The sequence below is a fragment of the Dermacentor variabilis genome, chromosome 3 (genome assembly GCF_050947875.1).
Source record: "Dermacentor variabilis isolate Ectoservices chromosome 3, ASM5094787v1, whole genome shotgun sequence".
NCBI lineage: Eukaryota > Metazoa > Arthropoda > Arachnida > Ixodida > Ixodidae > Dermacentor > Dermacentor variabilis.
In genome coordinates this window covers 150,934,742-150,954,818 of record NC_134570.1, presented here as the reverse complement: position 1 = coordinate 150,954,818, position 20,077 = coordinate 150,934,742, and the positions used below count along the sequence as shown (strand labels likewise).

At 44.8% G+C, this 20,077-nt stretch overlaps 1 protein-coding gene across 1 annotated transcript; it reads left to right on the top strand.

Moving 5' to 3' along the window:
- The first annotated feature begins 1,538 nt into the window (after positions 1-1,538).
- On the top strand, positions 1,539-16,240 carry LOC142576393 (monocarboxylate transporter 10-like). Its single transcript, XM_075686510.1, has 4 exons — positions 1,539-1,767; positions 9,604-9,747; positions 12,007-12,876; positions 15,363-16,240. Exons 1-4 carry the CDS (start codon positions 1,539-1,541, stop codon positions 15,554-15,556), a joined length of 1,437 nt encoding a protein of 478 aa, XP_075542625.1. The 3' UTR covers positions 15,557-16,240.
- The last annotated feature ends 3,837 nt before the right edge of the window (positions 16,241-20,077 follow it).

The window sequence follows — 20,077 nt, the reverse complement described above, 5'->3', positions numbered from 1 at the left end:
CAAAAACGTGGAGGCTTACGTAAAGGGTTGTATTTAAATAGAGGACGACGGAACGAGCTATAGAAAGAAGAATGATGGGTGTAACGTTAAGGGATAAGAAAATAGCAGATTGGGTGAGGGAACAAACGCGAGTTAATGACATCTTAGTTGAAATCAAGAAAAAGAAATGGGGGGGGGGGGGCATGCGCAGGACATGTAATGAGGAGGGAAGATAACCGATGGATATTAAGGGTTACGGGCTGGATTCCAAAGGCAGGGAAGTGAAGCAGGAGGTGGCAGAAAGTTAGGTGGGCGCATGAGATTAAGAAGTTTGCAGGGACGACATTGCCACAATGAGTACATAACCGGGGTAGTTGAAGAAGTATGGCAGAGGCCTTTGCCCTGCAGTGGGCGTAACCAGGCTGAACATGATGACATTTTCGAAATTCTTAACAATATTTTAATTCAACTTTTGAATTACATATTTGTAGTACCATGGTCTAGTATCCAAATGTAGTTTTGCTTCAATTTTACACACAAGGGAAAACGCACGTTTCTCGGTTGATTCCCCCTAATGGGTGTGCGCCAGTGTTTGGTAGACAAGACCATCATGCATCTCCTGTGAATAAACCCATTTTGTCACAACTTTTTGTAACATATATTGTTATGTTCTTGTATTATGTTATGTATGTAATATGAATATATATGAATACAATATATTAGGAATCGCAGTGAGGAAAGCTTTCGAAACTAACATGGTAGTCGTCCTCACTCACGAGTAATGAGAGTGAGAGAGAGAGGTTTAATGGTACGAAATGCAGAGAGGTCTGCCTGAGGTATATTCTTCTGGCCACCTACTATGCGTTAGGGGAAGGGGAAAAGGGAAAGAAGCAGGGAAGAAAGAGGCTCATGATGGGTCACGATGACGTGACAACGAGGATGTAAAAATATGGCAAGTAATTTGGCATGCTCAAAGCCTACAGTCCAGGCCCGTACTCTTTAAAAAGTTCAATAACGCCTGAATGGCCTTGAAACTCGATTGAGCGTCTGGCCAAGGGCCAAAAAACAACGTCCTCCGTCAACGGTGGGCTGTCGAGACGCGTAAGGTCATTCTTCAACTTTTAAACGTTTTTGAGGCACGCCTACGAATAATGCACTGTGCAGTCCAAACACAGGCATTGACAGACAGTAAACGAGGCAGTAGTCTTAGCGAAATCTTGACGGATAAAGACAGTTTACTAACACGGTGCGGTCACATAAGCCGATGTCAACAGACCGCAGACAACAGATGACCGGAAATGCACGCGCGATCGCATGCACCATTTCATTTTAATGACCTCAAGAGTTACCGTGTATTTAAGGCGAGCCAATTTGGCATGCCTTAAAACCTAGAAGGAATAAATGAGTCCAAAGTAACAACCGATGACTGAGCTTCGTGGTGCCGGAACTAATGTTCACATGGAGAATACAAGACGCGGAAATAAAGCATTTATTGCAGTAATTCATTATGCCGCTGCTACTTCCTGCTTTTTTTTTTTATTCTGCAGCCGTGCAACAAAATGACCTTGCGGGGTTCTCCATCGAAGCCTCTGGATCTGGCAGGGCGACCTGTTCCGATGGACAGATGCTGGAGCGTTCCGTTAGCCGCGGCATTCTCTGCCTTCTTGCTGGTCATGAACAGCTCCTGCTACGGCTTTCTCTACGTGCTCTTCATGAAAAAATACGGGATCAGCCACGCGGAAGCAGCCTGGCCTTCAAGTGCTCTGGTCATCGCTGGAAGCTCCGTGTGTATGACGTCATGCTGCATCCAGATATATTTGCGTTGTTGTACAGGGTCGTCTACCCTTAGTACGAACACGGCGCAGGGTGGCACACTCCGCGGAGCGCTAGTGCACGCTGCGTGGCTGTCCATCGAAGCTAAGCGGAGCACGCGCACAGGGTCTTCGAGGTGGGTCTCGTGCATTCGTCTGCTTAAACACGGCGCGCTCCGACGCTTTAGCAGAAGACAAGAAGCGCTGCTTCTAAAGCCATGTGCGCCTGCGCTGCTTAGCTTTTACGGGCCGCTAAGATACTAAAGCGCGGCGCGCTCCTACGCTTTAGCAGAAGACACGAACCGCCGCCTCCAAAGCCCTGTGCGCCTGCGCTGTTTAGCTTTGATGGGCCGCTGCGCTGCACCGTGTTCGCACTAAAGAGTGGACAACCCTATGCTCCGTCCCATGTATAACAGTCAACGCTTTATAGGCTAGAAAGACTTCTTGCAGTGGCTACGTTCGCAATTGGATATAGTTCGATGTTTTCACCGCAATAGTGCGCAACTGTTTTTACAGCGCAGCTACTTGGCGCCCGTTCCGTCGTTTCTTGTCGCCGCCGGCCTCGCCGTAACGACGAAGGCCATCATCCGCGCTCCTGCTGCCATCTCTCGCGCGTGGCGTGAGTTTTCCTCTCCCCTCTCCATACAGTTTCATACAATAATTACTAGAGGGAACTCTGGCGCTAGTATCTCAAGGAGCTGCAATAGGGGCGGTTGTACCAGCATTAGAATTATGGGAAGTACATGGATTTGCCTATATTTCGTCCTTCCCTATTTAAATGGCTTTATCACTTTGTAAACTTGTCGTTTTCAACAATTTACTTCGTAATAAATAATTAAATATACATTAATAAAATTGTCCGACGGCAGGATTTGAACACAGCACCTCGAGCACAGAAGCCGGATATTGACGCCATTAAGGAACGATCGGTTTTTTTATTTATAGCCTATTTTGTACTACTATATCAAAGAACAAATGGTTTTTAAGAAAACAAGACGACTTTTAATGAAAACAATGGCTTTTAAGAAAACAAACAAGTAAGTTTTCAGCACCTAGTGTCAGCCTTACTGGGCTGACTATTTTAGAATTCTTCGAGCGCGGTCAAGGGTTCCTACCTCGACAGCCACGCAGTTACACATTTTTTTGCTTTCTGAATTTCTACAAATCTGGAAACTCTCGAAAAATCATTCGTGCAGGCCGAGCATACCCATCGCAGTGAAACCCCGCCATACGGACGCGCCATAGACAGTGAAGGCCAACTGACATAATAAGGTCAAACTGCAGTACATCGTTTTTTCTATACATAAATCTCTAATACCCTGTGGATCTAGCGGAAAGTCTTTCTTGATGGTCTTCTAAAGTACGTCCCAAATGAAGACACCCACCTAACAATCTAGAAATACATGATCTATTGTTTCAAGTTTCTTGCAAATCAAGCAATTTGACACCCAGGGTACGAAAATACCGCGATCTTCTGAAAAGGTTTTGAAAGGCAGCATACATGTGTGGAGCTTAAAAAAGAAATACTTGGTCACTGGCATTAAATCTATTCTTTTCAACGCCTAAGCTCGCTTTGCACTTGGCGTCCACTCTATATTGCCCTGTACAATTTAACAGGGAGAACTACATTGCATACAGCTTTGTACAGACTTTTACGTTACCATGAAAAAAAGGTACTCATTTGAAAATGTAATGGAGAGGAACCGTACACTTAAAACAACTTCTTTAAGAAATCCACAAACAGGGCCTATAATATTCTCTGTACAGACTAGATAACCAGACAATTCACTCCTTAGCCTCACTTGGCACACCTTGCGCAAGAAAGCATCGCTTACGTCGCGCCAAATAAAAACCCCTTTATGACCTGTCGCATATTGACGTGCGTCATTCCCAAACCTCCGTCTTTTACTCGTCTGAACAAATTCATTCGGCTACATCGTTCCCAATTCGAAGTCCACACAAATACTGCGAAGACTCGCTGCAACTTCAGCATGTTTACCCGTGAACAATGCAATACCTGAATTACATACCACAGTTTTGGGACAAAAGATAGATTGCAAACAGTAGCTCTTGCAAATATTGACAGGGGCCCAGCTTTCCACTTCTTCGTTTTTATCTGTGTTTCTCCAGCTGCTCTTGCCAATACTCATCGTTATTTTGTAATATTCCAGCGGGACGCCTAGGTATTTAACGGGTGTCGTCTATCACTGGACGTTGGCGAAAGCGACTGGGATCATGTGATATGGGCGATTCCAACAATCTTCTGGTGTCATCGTGCAGCCGTTGCATTCTCTCAAGAAATCATTCTTTAAACCTCTCTGCATTCACAGGTCTAGAAGCAAAAAGCGCTTCGTAATGTCGAGTAAACGCACGTCCTATGCTGTTATTGTCTGTCATTTCTATCCAGTTATCTTCAATATCATCTATATGGTTCCACCGGGCGCGACTTTTCTTACAGATACTACGCAGATCTTCGGCCTACACACCTGGCGTTTCGCATTCAAGCGCTGTTAGCTTTTCAAAACTCATCTTAAACCTTTTCTCTTTCTTTTTGGCTTTAAACAATAAAATGCTGATCTTTGTATCGCTTTAATTTTTATTTCTTGCTTGACAAGTTCCCACCGCTCTTCTATTTTGTTCCCATTATCTTCATGAATAATCTTAATTTCGTGCATCACTGCTTCATTGAAATATTCATCCCTTAATAAATTGGAATTCAATGTCCATTGCTCCCATGAAAAACTCTTGCTCTCTTTCTTTGATCCTAGCTTACATTTTACAAGGCAGTAATTAGTAAACGATATCGGCGAAACACCATACCTGCGACACTTTCGGATCGATTCCACTGACAGATACAATCGGTGCAAGCGGGCATGGCTGCTACCCTGAAAATAAGTGTACTTCACAGCTCGGCAGCCCTCCAGGCACTCTGCAATATCCTCTAGCTCATAGTCTGCCATCACTTGCGACAACACATCAATGCTTTTGTCTAACCATTCTACCACTAGACCTATCACTTGCATTGAAAATGCAATTAAAATTCCCAACCAAAACAAGCTTATCGATGGAAAAATACTGTCTTAGGACAGAAAAGAAATTTACGCGTTCCTGTGCCCAAATTCGAGCATAATCACACATAACACGCCATGCAATATCACTATATGTGAAGTCACACAGCACAAATCTACCGGATAAACATGAAACATTTTGCGCTGACAATCCTGTACTCCTTCGAAGAAGGAGGACCCAACCTCCGGGCCTGCCAATAGCGTGGCTCACAACGGCGTAGACCATGCAGTGAACCTCCACAGGATGTTCGCCGTGACCTTCCACTTTCGTCTCCTGCAAAGCCAAGACGTCAAGATCTTCTTCCATTACCAACCGGTACATTTGACTTTTTTTTCCTAGAGGCCAGACCTCGAATGTTTAAAGTGGCGAGTGTAAGTGACGTTTGAGAAGCCATCGCTGATTTCTGGAAAAGGTCGCTGGCGTTCGGTGACGCGTCGACAGCGTCCAGGCGCGCACTTGCAATACGAGGGACGCTTGTCGTGCCCCCCCCCCCCTCCGTTTAGACACTAGTGTGGATGCTTCGGCTACATGAGAACTTACATCTTTTGCAAAGTCATCTGTTCCCTCAGCCGTTTTCGCTACAGAGTCTGGCGGGCTGTGTAATGCCTGTGATCGATCTTGCTAGAGTTGAGGTATCGCAATGTGGACTAGTTGTGGTCCCGTTCCCAATACCTTTCGCTGCGTGCTCTGTCTCGGTCACGTCCATAATGTGCATCATTGAATCCTCGTCATCGGCTGTTCCCGTCATTGTGGCGTAGGAACGAATGCACTCGGCGTAGACTGACCAAAACGCCGGTAGTTGGGGCAACGTGGCACCTTGCACTCGCGAAGCACATGCCCCGAACCATGGCATCGCAAGCATTGCATAGGCCGACCTGGTGCAACCAACAGCTCCAGTTCCCCGGTGACGCGAATCTGGTGCGGCAAGTCTTCAACAGTCAGACGGCTCTTGAGCTTCAGGAGCACAGTCCGAGCTGTCGGTCCTTTCTCGTTCACTCCCTCCATACGCCAGCACCCCGAGTAATCTCGATCACTTTGCCAGACGCCGCCAACGCCGTGCACACGTCGTCGTCTGCCACGGCGTGCAGCAACCAATGAAGCCAGAGCCTCACCTGCTGCCCCTGCGGGTCGGTGACGAGTCTTTCAATCCAGCCAACCACTTCGTCGCTTCCGCGCTGTTTGTCACGGCCCACAGGTCCTTGATCCGGTAGGCACTCAAAGCCATGACGTCAGGGCGCCGCCGTTCCTTGTGCAAAGCGTCCCGGAAATCTTCGACCCTGTAGGGCCGTGCTGGAAGATCTCCGTGCATGAACACTGCGTTCAAAACAACACGACCTGTTGGCAAATGCGGCAAAATAATCTCAAAATCCTTGTCGACTTCAGTTACAATCCTGTTACCGCAGCCCGAGTGGGCCGCTGTGACCGCTCGTGAAGAGCCCGACATTGCGCTGCCGCTCACCTCGGTGGCTAAAGTGGAAGTGATCAAGCCACGGACGCATGTATCGACAAACGACGGCAAACGCCCTTCTGAATGATCTAATGATGATGATAGTGATCTAAAGAAAGGAAAGACGCTTGATTCTGCAACCCGTTAGGGAGCACGACGAACCTTATGAATTTATCGCAGGGAAAAAGACGCCTTCAGACGCTTGGAGCGTTTCGATTTTGCCACCTCCTCTCCACGGCGGTGACGGCGCGATGGCGCGTCGCCGGAGTGCCGGCTCGATAGCGGCGGATCGCGGTGTGCGCTGCCCAATCCGAAACGCAGAACCGCCTCCGTTAGGCACTGCGTGTTCTGTATGCGGTTGCTTGTCGGTGAAGGCAGCAGCTGCGCTCAAAATATCGCATTACCAAGGAGCGTAATCGTCGGCCAATTTTTTTATAGACGCTCATTACTGAACGAAACAAGTTTCATTCCTTAGAAACAAACACACTGTGCTATACGGCTGCTAATGAGATATTTAAGATCATTTTTCATTTGTTCTTTCTTTTTTTGGGGGGGGGGAGCTATTTGCAACTGATCGCGAGGAGCCTCACCTGCATGATCGCGCGAGCGAACGCTGTTGGCGTGCAGCGAAGCATAGACGGAACGCGCGGAATGATACCTTTTCTTGAGGAACTTCTCGTGTACCTTCCACAACGTTGACTGCCATGTATGGAACGGAGCCTTACATAAGGCGCAGGGGGGAGGGATATTGCGTAAGTGTCGAACTATAGTGGAGCTAGTCCATTTTGGCCGCTGCTGATTGGCTGGAACAGTACGAGAAGGAAGCTGGCAGGGGGGCGCCTGACTCGTCCTCGTTCGTACCCTTGCCCAGCCAATCAGCACTCAAGCTCAAATTGGAAAGTCCACACGAAGGACATTTGCAGAATAATCAGTAATGTTAATACCTCTCCGTGACCGCTGTCACCGCTTGCATTGGTGTGTACTACGTGCAGCCCTGTGTTACGTTTCTCACACTGTTTTGTGTAATACCACCTCGGGAGGAGATGGGAGATGTCATAATCGGAGAAGTCGCCTCATCGGAATATTGGAATATGGAAATTCGGGCCGCTTTGTAAATGGCTTGGCTGGAAAGAGCTCGTCCGTGCAGATGAACTGTTCTTGAAATGGGGTCTCAACAGCAACTCTGGCCATTTGGAGCTGACAAGCGCAGATCATACATTGCGCGATAACGATAGTGTCTGGAAAATATGACAGCGCTACGTGCCGCGCAAACACCTGAAATTTCAAGCCGAACGCCATTTTCCCTTTTCCTCGCGGCTGCCGCGCCCCAAGGCGGTGGATGACGTACACGTACTAGTGCGCCTACGTACACGTGTTCGCGCTGTGACGTCGCTCGTAGTGACACGTGACTTCGATAATTATTGTAGGCAACATTTGCGATTTGTGAAGTACGTTGCTTGAATGGACGAAGTAAAGCTTAGAGAAATAATAAAGAACACAGTCCGAATCTCTGCATGTTTTTGTTTTACTTCGCGCCGCAGCAAGGAAGATGTACTTCCGTTTCGTCTGGGTGTTCCCAAGTCATGCGATCGCGCGCGCAGACACCGAAACTGTCATTTTCTACCGCGTTCCAGCGCGGTATCATGCTGTGTGATTCCCTTGTGTCTGCCTCAGTATTCGTGTAGCACTGACTTAGACCTCTAGTCAAGTGCCCTCGTGCACAGCGCGTAAATTCGTGCGCGGTGCGCAACGAGACAACCGGAAGTGCGCCGCGCCGCAAGAAAGCGAGAAAAAAGAAATGAAGGCGGGGCCCGTGACGTATGCATCACGCGATTCTCGAGCTCAGGCATGGGAGAATGCAGGGAAGGAATTTCGTTTGCAGAGGCTAGACGGCGCAAGCGGAGAGAGCGTCAATGTTTGCGGTGAAGCTCTCCTGCTGTAACCATGGGTCCACGGAACTGAAACATTTCTATCTCGGCTATTAATGAGCCAATTAGCAAACATTTGCAGCAGATATATTCAGGAACGTCCCCTAGAAGACATGTAACAACTTCCAGCGGATAACCAAAATTTGCTATGCGGCCTGGTTAGGGGCCCATTAAGAGGAAGCTCTAGCACGGGTGCACGTATCTAAATACATGTGAAAGGGTAATTCGCTTTTCTCGGCAACCAATTCACGAAATTTGACGAGGTTTCTTGGATTTCAAAGAAGAACCTAAAATGTAGTTACTATTCCTTTCGAATTTTTAATTTAAGTCCTCAATTTTACTAAAATAGCCAAAAATAGAATGTCTTCAGAAAACGAGATTATCAAGATTAAGACTCTGGAACTGACCAATGAAAAATGATATCGCAATTCTCTGAATTGCAGCTGATGGTACATATTAAGCGGCGGACAAAATTTATATGTTAGGTATGAATCCAATAAAGAAAGATTAGTATTATGAAAATACAACTTTTTCAGAACCCTTGTACACAACGTAACGAATTCACGTAAGAAGTTGTGACGAGCATAACAATATAAATTGACATACAGAATTTGTCCGCTTTGAACGATCTAATGGATGTCGTTAACACAACCGCGATATCTGTTCTTGATGCAGAGCGCTTAATTTCTAAACTTCGTTTCTGTATTTTCTCCGAACTTCCGAATTAAAAAATATTTAACGAATTTCAGGCTCTAAATCGAAATTACGCTTCAAAGAGTCACTAAAATTTCACTTTCTCTCTCCAATTCAACAAATTTTATTAAAATCGGTTGAGGAGTTATTTCAGAAAAGCTTTTCTGCCGTTTAACATGTATTTCAATAGGCCGCGTCGGAGTTTGGCCTGCGCTCAAGCATCCTCTTAGTAATAAACCTTGGTTGTCCCGTAATATGTCCTTTTTGTCGATTAACGTTCTCGCAATAATATAAGCAAGCAATGGAAACAAAGGTGTACGATTCCGACCGCCGCACCGCACACGGTGGGTTTAAGTGTTGTCCTAGAGCGCGTATTGTTTATGCTTAATTGTTGCCCGACTTTGCTAATGCTTTCAATTAACGTTCGCCGACTTTCAAGGAGAGTTGCCGCCGTCAGCGCAGTGCAGGTTCTAAAGTGCGCTTTGTGCTTGTAGGGGTGCTAACACACCAAGGTATCATTTGTTGCTATATTAGCGTGTATAGAACTCCTTTCAATGCCAGGTTATGGAGAAAATGCGAGTGCCGTAATAAAAGATAGCAATGTTTTTTTTTGAGGGTTGGTGACCACATGCAGGAAGTCCTGGCGCACTGACATTGTGATTTCGTTTCTTTGCAGGCATCGTTGTTAGCCAGTTGCAAGATAAGGTGTCTGTCTATCACATCACACTAGTGGGAGGTCTCCTTGCTTCACTAGGCCTCGTGGCTTCCGCCTTCACTCCGGACATTGTTTGGATGTCTGTCACGTTCGGTGTGCTCCATGGTATGACTAAGCGCATTTTACACTTTGCATCAACAAAGCTCCGGCGAACGCTGGGGTAAATAGTTTACACAGGAAGACGAGGAGAGAGAGAGACGGTGTTCTACTGTCTCCCTGGATTCAAAAGATGGTGTTATTATACCGCTTGTTCCGAGGAACAAAACCAATGAGATAAAACGGAGTCGTAGAGCTTAGGTGAATAAGACCAACGCTTTATTGTCTGCAGTCGTCTTGACTTACTCCTTTTGAAGTGCGACCATTTGGGCATGACTATATAAATTTATTATGTAAAATGTAAAACATTCATTTTAAAGGCATAAGTCGTATGGGAAAAGGGCGTGCTAAGATACACAAAATAATGTTTCTCCGTGGCGTTCTCTTCTCCCTCGCTCGTTTCTTTAATAAAGCGAGCTCTTACCAGAAAGCCTGTCTGTTGTGAAAAAAGCACCGGTGGGCTCTTCTGCACCTGGCTGGCAGCAATCGAAACCCGACGACTGTGTTGTCGTCCATGGCAGGCACCGACGCATTACTTGTCGGTTTACAATGCGGCGAATGTCGGGCTTTGCACCGAAGGTGCGGAGAGTCTTCAAACAGAGTAGAAAGACGGTTGAGAGTGCTGTCATCGATGCACGCAGGGGAAAAGCAATGTCAGGTTCTCTATATTTAGCTGGCTTTTTTCAGAGCCCGAAAAAGGTAATAACGCAATAAAGGCATAAGAAAGTCTTTATTTGTTTTTTGTAACACGCTCAACAACAGTTTAACTGAAACTACTGCCCTAAAATAAATATTTTAAACATTGCAAAATTTAACGTAACTTATTGTTTATGTGATTTGAGTTCAAAACATATACACTCTCAATAATTCAGTGTACCATTGGTCTCCGAAGAAGTTCTACTCCTATATATTGAATGTTTGATTAAAGTTACGTGAAACATCCGATATATAATTGAACGTTCACAAATATAGCTATAATGTATCCATCTCTATCTCTCACTTGACCTGTCAACGTAGCAATGGAGTCGCCACCCAACTATAGACTATCACCTTTTCTGTGTTGCAGCAAATACTATAATATCACAGCGAAGCGCTAAGGTTCAGTCGAAATGCAGCGCCAATGATAACAGTAACGCTGACTAACCTGTTTATTAGCAATAACCTCTGATAGACTTAAATTTAGTGTAACAACATATGCTTATCCTTCTTTTGCACAAACATGTCACTTATAATTCACGTACTACCTAAATAACTTAGCTTATCATCACAGAATATAGCATGCTTGAAGAGACCACGCTTCTTGTAAACTGGGTAATCTTTGAAAGACAGCAAATCTGGCCATATTGATGACATCAACATAATCGAGGCTCTTGTATTATAGAAAGAAAGTAAATAATCAACTCTGAATGTTCCAATTTACGTCATTGCCGTACAATAAGCTAGACATTTTGCTCGTACTCTCTGAGTACACCTATGAACAGAGCGCGTCAGCCATAGCGTTACTGGTCGTTTATATATTCTCTTGCATTTATTTGCTATCTGGAAAAACAAAAAAAGGCATGCCAACCAATGTTGACCAGAAAGGCAACAACGTTGACGTACATGCACGTAAAAATCAAGTAAAAAAGAAAAACGAAGAATTAAGCGAACGAAAATTTTGATAAGATAAGAGAAGTGGATCTGAAAGAAGACATCAGGTTCGGCAGTGAAACGAAGAACCTAACGCAAATGCAAAAATATAGCACAATTATGCAACATTAAAACATCTTTGATCAGGCAGTTTAAGTACATAAATACCTGCACCATATAGTAGATCGACTTTGTTTTCTTTCGCGTGGACTTTGGTTGACACTCATTCATGTTTCTGAACATGGGGCATGCCTTCAAGGGATGTGCTCTGCAAGAGTCCGCCTAGTGGACATGTCCATTTCGTCGGCTGTTGAAGTTCTGATCGTCTTGGCTGGGTTGCGCGTCCACAGCAACCAGGCGCCACAGCCAATTGGAAGTTCAGTAGCAGACGAAAGGGACATGTCCGCAAGGTGAGCCCTTCCAGAATACCTCCTAACCTCAGTATAAAGTCCCTACTGCCAACAGCACGAGACCCGAAAGACTCATATTATGTGGTCGCGTTTTTGAGTACTTGCAATAGCATTTTTACATTCTTGATAACTGATGTACCTCACACTTAAGGTTTTTAAATATTCCCATTCCTAGCTATTCGTTTTTGAAGGACACAGGTACTACTGCTCGATTTCTTAATTTTTGCAGGAGCTGGAATTGGCACAGCACTACTTGGTTTCAGCTTGTACATCCTTCTGTACTTCGAGAAATACGGCGGTACTGCATTCGCAATAATGTGGATTACAAGAGCTACTTCCGGAATGGCCGGTACACCACTACTATGGCACCTGGCGAACATGTATGGAGTTGAAGGCTGCCTTCTTATAACCGGAGGCCTACTGTTGCACGTACTGCCATTCACAATGCTGATTAAGTCGCCAAGCCCAACCCGAATTCCCTTCTGTGCGTTTACAAGAAGTCGAGAAGATAAAGCATATAATCCAGATGCGCACAATCTTCTGAGCAAACCTATGCAACGGCCGACTTCAGAAAATGTACTAAAGGCACTTCCTATCATTAACGGCCAGTTAGCATCCGCCAGTTCGTTCGCAATTGCAATGGCGAGCATGCGAACATGGCCTTTCTACGTGGCTGTATTCTATTCGGCCATGTCTGAGTACTTATTCGTGACCTTTACCGCGACTGTGGTCGCCTACGGTATCGACAAGGGATGCACACTTGAAGACAGCAAGCAAGTTGTGATTTACAACTCCGTGGGACTTCTCATTGGCCGGGTGGTGATTCCTGTCGCAACGGACAAAGTTAGCTCTTGTCGTTGCCCTGCGGCCGTGGCGAGCTTTCTAGTAGCCACCATCTGCTTTGTTGTGGTAACACAAGTCTCGACGTACGCGGGTCTAGTGGCCGTGGCTTCCATTATGGGAGTCGCGCAGGGCTACGTCCTGTGCATCAAGTCCGTGATCGTCTCGGACCATGTGGGCTTGGAATGCTTCACTTTCTGCTGCGGCGTGGGAGGGCTGCTGTCGGTACCACTCTGGCTTACGGGTCCTTCCATCATTGGTTAGTTACTTTATTTCGGTGTATGAAGCGTCTCCTTAACAAGAAATGTATCCAAAATTCAGGGTGGCGTGCAGACGCTCCAAGGGGCACGTTCACAGTTTGTGGACGCTATGCGGTTTGCAGAGTAAGACTTCAATACGACTTGTTCTTCTGAAACAAGAAATTTTAGCAAATGTTTGCAAAGCTCCATCTTACCGTCCCCTTATTGCGTCAGCTTTCACGCGCAATTTGTTCTATGTTGGTAAATTTCAAAATACGTCACTACTAAAGTGTATGACTTTACTCATTTACGAAAGCGAAATGCTGATGTCCACCCGAATGTAGCACGTAGCTGCGACGATATCTATGGGGGTTTCTAACAAACTAACATTTACAAATGAGAAGTTTCTCCTACACCAGGAATCTAACGCTTAAGGGGTTGTTTCTACATATCAGATAAATAGCTAAATGGGCCAGGCAATAGCTGGGCAATGCAAAAATAGCATATAACTCAAAGCGCAGGATATCTCAATATGGCAAATCAGTCCTGCGGAAATCCGCACGGTCGAAAAATTTTCTTCAAAAAGCGTCATATGCGTTCTTACGCTGGGAACATTAAGTACAAAAGGAGAAAAATATAAATATCAGCTGGTATGTTTTTCAAGCCAATTTTTAAGTTCACAGAGGTCCGTAATGTATACAATGATGCTGGGCAAGTGGTTCCAACGAATAAATGTTTGAGGAATTAAAGAATGAAAGTGGTGGTTACTATGATAACAAGGAGCAAGCCCTTTACGACGATGCTCAATTCGAGATGAGATGACTGAAAGACGGAAAATAACTATTGCTTAAGGTTAGGTTTACGGTAATAAATCTTATGGAATAAGGCGAGTGATGCAATTTTCGCATGTTAAGAAAAGGATGGCAACCGTACCGCTGTTATCATAGATGAAACGCTGCAAAGACCGGTGTAGTTAGAAAAAATGAAACAGGCGCTTTGATTGTGTACAGCTTCGGTGCAACTAGTAGGACATTCAATGAACGGATCCCACACAGCCGATGCATAGTCCAGCTTGGAATTAATGAAAGTTTTATAAAGGAGAAGTTAAAGAGAAGAAGGGGCCATTGAAAAGTTCCGGCGCAGGTGCCCAACAGTGCGGTTAGCATTATTAAAATTATAGTTAATACGCGGTTGTAAGGCAGGCTGGAGTTAACATGGACTCCTACGTATGTGTAAGCAATCACGTCATCGAGAATGGAACTATTATTGTTATACTTGCATGTGCTGGCGGAGAGTTTACGAGAAATTTTCATTACATTGCGCTACGTGGTGTTCAGCCTCATTTTTCATGTGTTACATCAACTAGAAATATTGTTAGGGTCAGACTGTCGGAGTGATGTGTAAGTACCAGAAGAAATCACGTCATATACAAGAGAGTTGTTAACAAAAAGCCTAATCGAACGGTTAATATAATCAAGTAAATTGTTTATGTAAATTAGAAAAAGAATGGGCCGAAGGACAGATCCTTAAGGCACTCTTGAATGAACAGAACAGAGAAAGAATCGTAGCCATTAGCAGTTACAAATTTCTCTCGCTCAAACGAAATTTTTTTTATCGCCGTTTTTATGTCAAGGTCAAGATTTAGTTTGCTATGCTTAAGAGAAAGTGCAGTTCGTGGCATGCATGGTCAAAGCATCAGAAAAATATAAGAATGCACAACCAATATAAGATCCAAACTCTAGAGCTACTAAGGGTTCATTAGTTATTGAATTTATTTGAGTTTCACACCGGAATATCTTCCGGAAGCTAAGCTGACAAGAAGAGAAAGAGTTAGCTTCAAAAACGTTATCCTGATCAGAATGAATCGGATGTTCATATATCTGACAAGAAATACTGGTTAACGATATTGGTCCATGATTCAGCGCAAAATGAGTATCACCCGCTTCAATCAACGGCACCACTTCCACTCAAGAGGCGATACACTAGAATTCAAAGTCTGGGCGAAAAGTTCATGCAAGAAGATGGATGGGTAAACAACCGTACTTTAAAAAAAATTGCGTTCTCACCGTCGACGCCGCAAGATGATGAAACCTTTAAGTTGTTAATGATGCTTTCGGCACCCTCATAGATAATTAGGAAAGCAACCACTCTAGGAAACTCTTGCGTCACAAAATTCCGCAAGGCAATCAACAAGCTTATCAAAAATATTTTTGAAGATACTTCGTATTTATTAATAATTTATAGGCATCGATCAGTTAAGCTTTCGCTGCCATGTGCAAGTAATTAGCTTGAACAGCTTGAACTAGCTTGAACAGCTTGTGGAGTGACTGTCCTGAAAATGCGATTATGGACGATTTGAAACTCAAACGAAGAGCAATTTAGTAACTGCCACCTTTTATTTCCAAGAAACACCTCGGCGTTACAGTGATGAATCTGTATAGGTCGACGACATTTTTTTTAACTTCCGTTCGGCTTCTCCCAGCTCACGGATTCCTCTGATTCGCAGGCTTCTTCCGAGACAAGAAGGGATCGTACGACTTCCTGTACGTCATGCTCGCCGTGCTGTGCTTTGCGCAGGCAGTACTGCTAGGGTTGCTCACGTGGCGGGAAGCGATGCAAAGAAGAGAGCCACGAGGGCAGCGATTCTGCGAAGTGGTCCTGTCAGAGTTGCAGCACATAAAGGAGCCGTGTGTGGTTTGATGAGTGGGATACTAGTGCACTACTTGCAGCAAATGTGTCTGCTTTTATTTGGAAAGCCCTACAGCCAGTTGGTAACTGAAACAAGTAGATGAGAGCAGAACAGGTCACTTGTGAATAGCGGCAACGAGCAAAAAGTATTTTTTTTTGTGCTAAAAGCGCCATGGCAATAAATGAGGTCGATTCCTGAGGACTTTGGTTCGTTCACGTGAAATCTTTCAAAGCGAAGATTTTTGGAGCAATCAAAAGCTTTCACTAACATTATGTACCTGCCTGCTATCACGGTATCCTGCAAAGAGAAAAAGAAATCAAAAATATAGCTTCATCAGTCCCGAACTTTGTATTTTGTATATTACGAGCGATACTCAAGCAAATTTTGAAGCTTAGGAGTTCTTCGGAGGATAAATTGAAGTGGTTAAAATATTGCTTTCACCCTATTTTAAGCATTCCATGATACGCTTACAAATTTCATACGAAAATCGTACAAGAAAAGGAAATACGAAAGACGTTCAGCTTCGGCTACACATTATTCGCTCACGCAAAATGAAAGTGTATGCTATACTACTTTTCTTTCTTGGAATTAGTAATAAAGTTTACAGGAATCGCTTTATTGAAAATGTTGAAGCTGTAAGCTGTAGCAGAGTCGAGGCACACTCCATGTTTATTTCGTCAGCATTCAAAGACAAACCACTGATTAGGGGTCTCCTTCAACAGACTTTTGTTAAAAATTACTTACATTTTGCATTCTGGAAAGAAATTCATTCTTATTTCCGGCCCCACAAAACTGTTTGTAGCACCGCCGCATTTCATGAAAAGTCGTCATGGTAATTATACAAAAAATGTGGTATACTCGGTAATATCAGATGCTCGCGTATTTTCAGCACTAACGAATTGCAATTTCTGAAGTGGATTTGCATGTAGTTATTTAATTGAATGGCGTTAATAATTGTTTGGATCATCTATTTGGGAATTTATTTACATTAAAACATTTTATGGCGTTACAAAATCATCCATTTCAAAAAAAAATTCTTTACACGTCTCAAATCGACTCCCTATTTTTCGGGCAGGCTTTTTCGAGCGAACGTAATGTATGATTATGTATAACGTTTCTTCTACAATCCCAAAAAACACCACTGTTTTTACTTGTTGACGTTCACTTTACGCGAAATATCGGGTCATAGCTTTGTACCTCCTCAATCACTCTGTCCACCGAAGATGCGAACTTTGTTACTATTTTCGTTGATTTGAACTTATTATAGATCAACCAACACCTGTGACACCACCTACTTCTGTGCTCGACCAAATCGCTACATTATCTCCTGATATAACCTACAAGCTATGTAGATATAACCTGCAAAGATATATGAGTAACCCGCAAAGCTAAGTACAATATATTAGGAGCTTCTATAAAGCTGCATTCGATGCTGGTTGGGCGTGCGCTTTCCACATTCCTCCAATAACTACTGCTAACACACAAAGATACGTCAGTGATCGCAGTGCAGGTTAATTTTAAAGCATGAATTGACTTTCTAATCAATCATTTCATCCAACTAAACGCGATATCAATCTTCTAACACTCGCCAGGTACAACATTCATTTAAAGCCCCTCTTTAACTAAAATGCATACTACGTTTCAAGGCCAACTCTGCGTTATGTGTATATTGTTGATCAGCCAACCTGCGGTAGCGAAGTTCTACGCAAAAGTCCCAGCTAAGGCAAGATGCATCTCTCATTCTGCGCGCCCATCCATGTGAAAATTTAATCCCAATCAGTTCTGAATTATTGCAAAAGGAAGAACGACATAAAGAACTCTGGTTAACAAATCAGGTGACATTCCTCCCTCGTATTTTCGTACACCCCTCTTGAATATGCCTTTAATAATGCATTTTCTTAAGCAGTTTCTTCAGATCGCCCTGCATTTCAAGCATCTAACATTTTCCCACTTTAGATGACCGTTACTGATGAACTCCAGCATTCATATTTTGTAGTATTTACGGCATTTCTCCCAATTTCATGCAAAACACATATGAACGCAATGTCACAGTCATATGAGCTTTATATTTAACGAAACTACTTAGACGAAGGATCATGCAGATCTCACGAACTGCGATAATCAGTGTGAGTGAAACTTAGTGGACCCGTTAAGACGAAAAATAGCGCATTGAGAGAAGAGATAGCTAGTAGATTTTGGCGACAAACACGTCCTTCAACACTCCTCGGGCACAACGATGGACCTTGCGCAAACGCAACGCTGTGAGTGTCATGGCCAAGATAAGCATCTAAGCGTGGGTCCCGGCAAAGTCATCTTCGTCAATCTGAAGGTCTCTCTGAGGTATCACTGAGACAACCGTTATATTTGCACCAGCAGGTGACGCTCTCAGTGATGCAGAAGCCGCCCAGTTCCGCCACCAGCTTACACAACCATTTTGTGCCGACTGCGTTTTCGCTCAACAGAAAAAAAAGTGCCTACAGGCATGGCACCGTGAGAAACATTTATTGGACTCCAAGATTGAGCCATCTTGGAGGCGAAGAGCTTTCGTGCTTCCGCTATCCTACCGCCGCCACGTGAGATCACCCAGACGATGCTGAAGCCTGCCAAGTACATCGCAACGGGACGCAATCATTCTCAGTGCATATTGGGTTTTAAACCGAAGCTTTTGTTGCCTACTTTCCCGGGTTTGGTGTGGCTGCCTGTCGCTATCTCGCTTGATATATTTGGGGATATAAATACAAAGGTTATATTAACGTACCCTCGAAGTGGTTTGTGTAACCATTTTGTGCTGGCAACGTATTTGCAGCTCTCTTGTGTAACAAAATAATGCCTTTGCACATAAAGGCTGAACACTAAATTCCGGCTCATAGGTGTCCCTAAAGAACACCGATGTGCTAATGGAATGGACAACTATATATACTTGATTATTTTAGTTTCTTCTTTTTCTTTTTGCACCTCACTGTTTGCCAAAGAGTGCTTGGCCTGTTCTACACAATGAGGATGTCCCACTACGCGGTACTTCGACATAAAACATGAAGACAGGAGTTATAGACCCTGTAAGCTGACTATGTATATGCAACCATAACAAAATTAACTTCTTTTATAAAACTTCACGTATGATGTCGACTGAGTGGCACAAGGTCTGTTTAAGCACACGGTCTGTTAATGCAACGGTAAATTGTATTTCACCAATTCTTTGAAATAGTTTTGCTTTGTTGGCCTTCATAGAGTAAACGCTTTATGCGGCAACTGGACTCCTATCTGACACCGCTTTTTCCTATACAAGCTGCGCCAGCTTGTGGCGCTGCTGAATAGACGGCGCGTGGCGTCCCAGATGAGATGCGTGGCGCGCCGGTGGCCGAGAACGTTGAGAATCGTTCCCTCGCTTGCCCCACATTCAGCGGCTCATTTTCAATGACCCAAGCTGGTGAGCGGGTCACTGCAGAGCGGCACATACCTAGTGCATTCAAGGCGCCAATCGCTAAAGCGTTCGCCTGAAAGCAGTTTTTTTGCGAAAGTGGGAAATATCCAGTGCATTTGCGGCACAACCTGCTAATGCGTCGGCTTGCTTCCTTCGAGGAACCCTTGTAACGTGGGTTCGATTGCGCCCCACGTCGGATATAGTTAAGGGATATTATTGCAAAGCGGCACAATTCCGATGGCACATACCTACTTAGCCAAGTTAATGACAAAATTTTTCGTGGAAGTGCGGCACACACCATTTGGCGCATACTCAGTGACCCAACTTGCCGTCAAAGAGGTTCCCTGAAGAGCAGCGCAGACCGAGTGGTAAATACCCAGGGCTCCAATTCGACGTCAAGTAAGGGGCTGACTTGGGGTGGTTGGCAGATGTGTGACCAAAACGAGTAACAACCCTGAACAATGGGACGTGACTGAGACAGACAAAGCACTGTCTGTCTCAGTCACGTGCCGTTGTTTGGCGTTGTTACGCGTTTTCTTCAGGCGTCAAACAGTTTATCCGAACAGCGGTACCTACTCAGTCCCGCACCTAAAGTCATGTCTTCAATGTACATAGTCACGCTTTCGTTGTTCCGCTGGTTCTTCGCCTGAAGAGCGGCTTCTGCCCGCTCTCTGCGGTCCGTGCTCGGGTACGTAGCAAGCAGCTCTCGTCGGAAGTTGCTCCACGATGATAACGGCGCTTCGTGGTTTTGAAACCACGTGCGTGCAGATTCCTTCAGCGCGAAGAACACATACCGGAGTTTCTTTGTCTCGTCCCAGCCATTACACCTGGCGACACGCTCGAAGTTTTCAAGCCAGTCCTCGGCATCCTCGAATGTGTCTCCGTGAAAGGATTCTGGCGTCCGGGTTGGGTCAACGACGACGTGAGGAGGGGTTACTTGAGTAGCCATCGCACTGGTACCTAGGCTGACTGACGCCGCTGCCCTTGGTGAATCGGCGAGAGGAACAAACTCGGGGGCCTCACCTCGTATGCGGCGGCTCGTGCGTTGGTGGACAGGCGTTAATTCCGTTGGTTCCAAACTTCGGGGATCCGGGCTACCTTCCCTGGTGTG

What these genes read in the sequence shown, in the direction of transcription:
- LOC142576393 (XM_075686510.1), top strand. Translation starts at nt 1,539, where the DNA reads ATGACCTTGCGGGGTTCTCCATCGAAGCCTCTGGATCTGGCAGGGCGA. An exon ending in CATCGCTGGAAGCTCCGTGT is followed by an intron (nt 1,768 to 9,603) that starts GTATGACGTCAT and finishes GTTTCTTTGCAG; the next exon opens with GCATCGTTGTTAGCCAGTTG. An exon ending in CACGTTCGGTGTGCTCCATG is followed by an intron (nt 9,748 to 12,006) that starts GTATGACTAAGC and finishes TAATTTTTGCAG; the next exon opens with GAGCTGGAATTGGCACAGCA.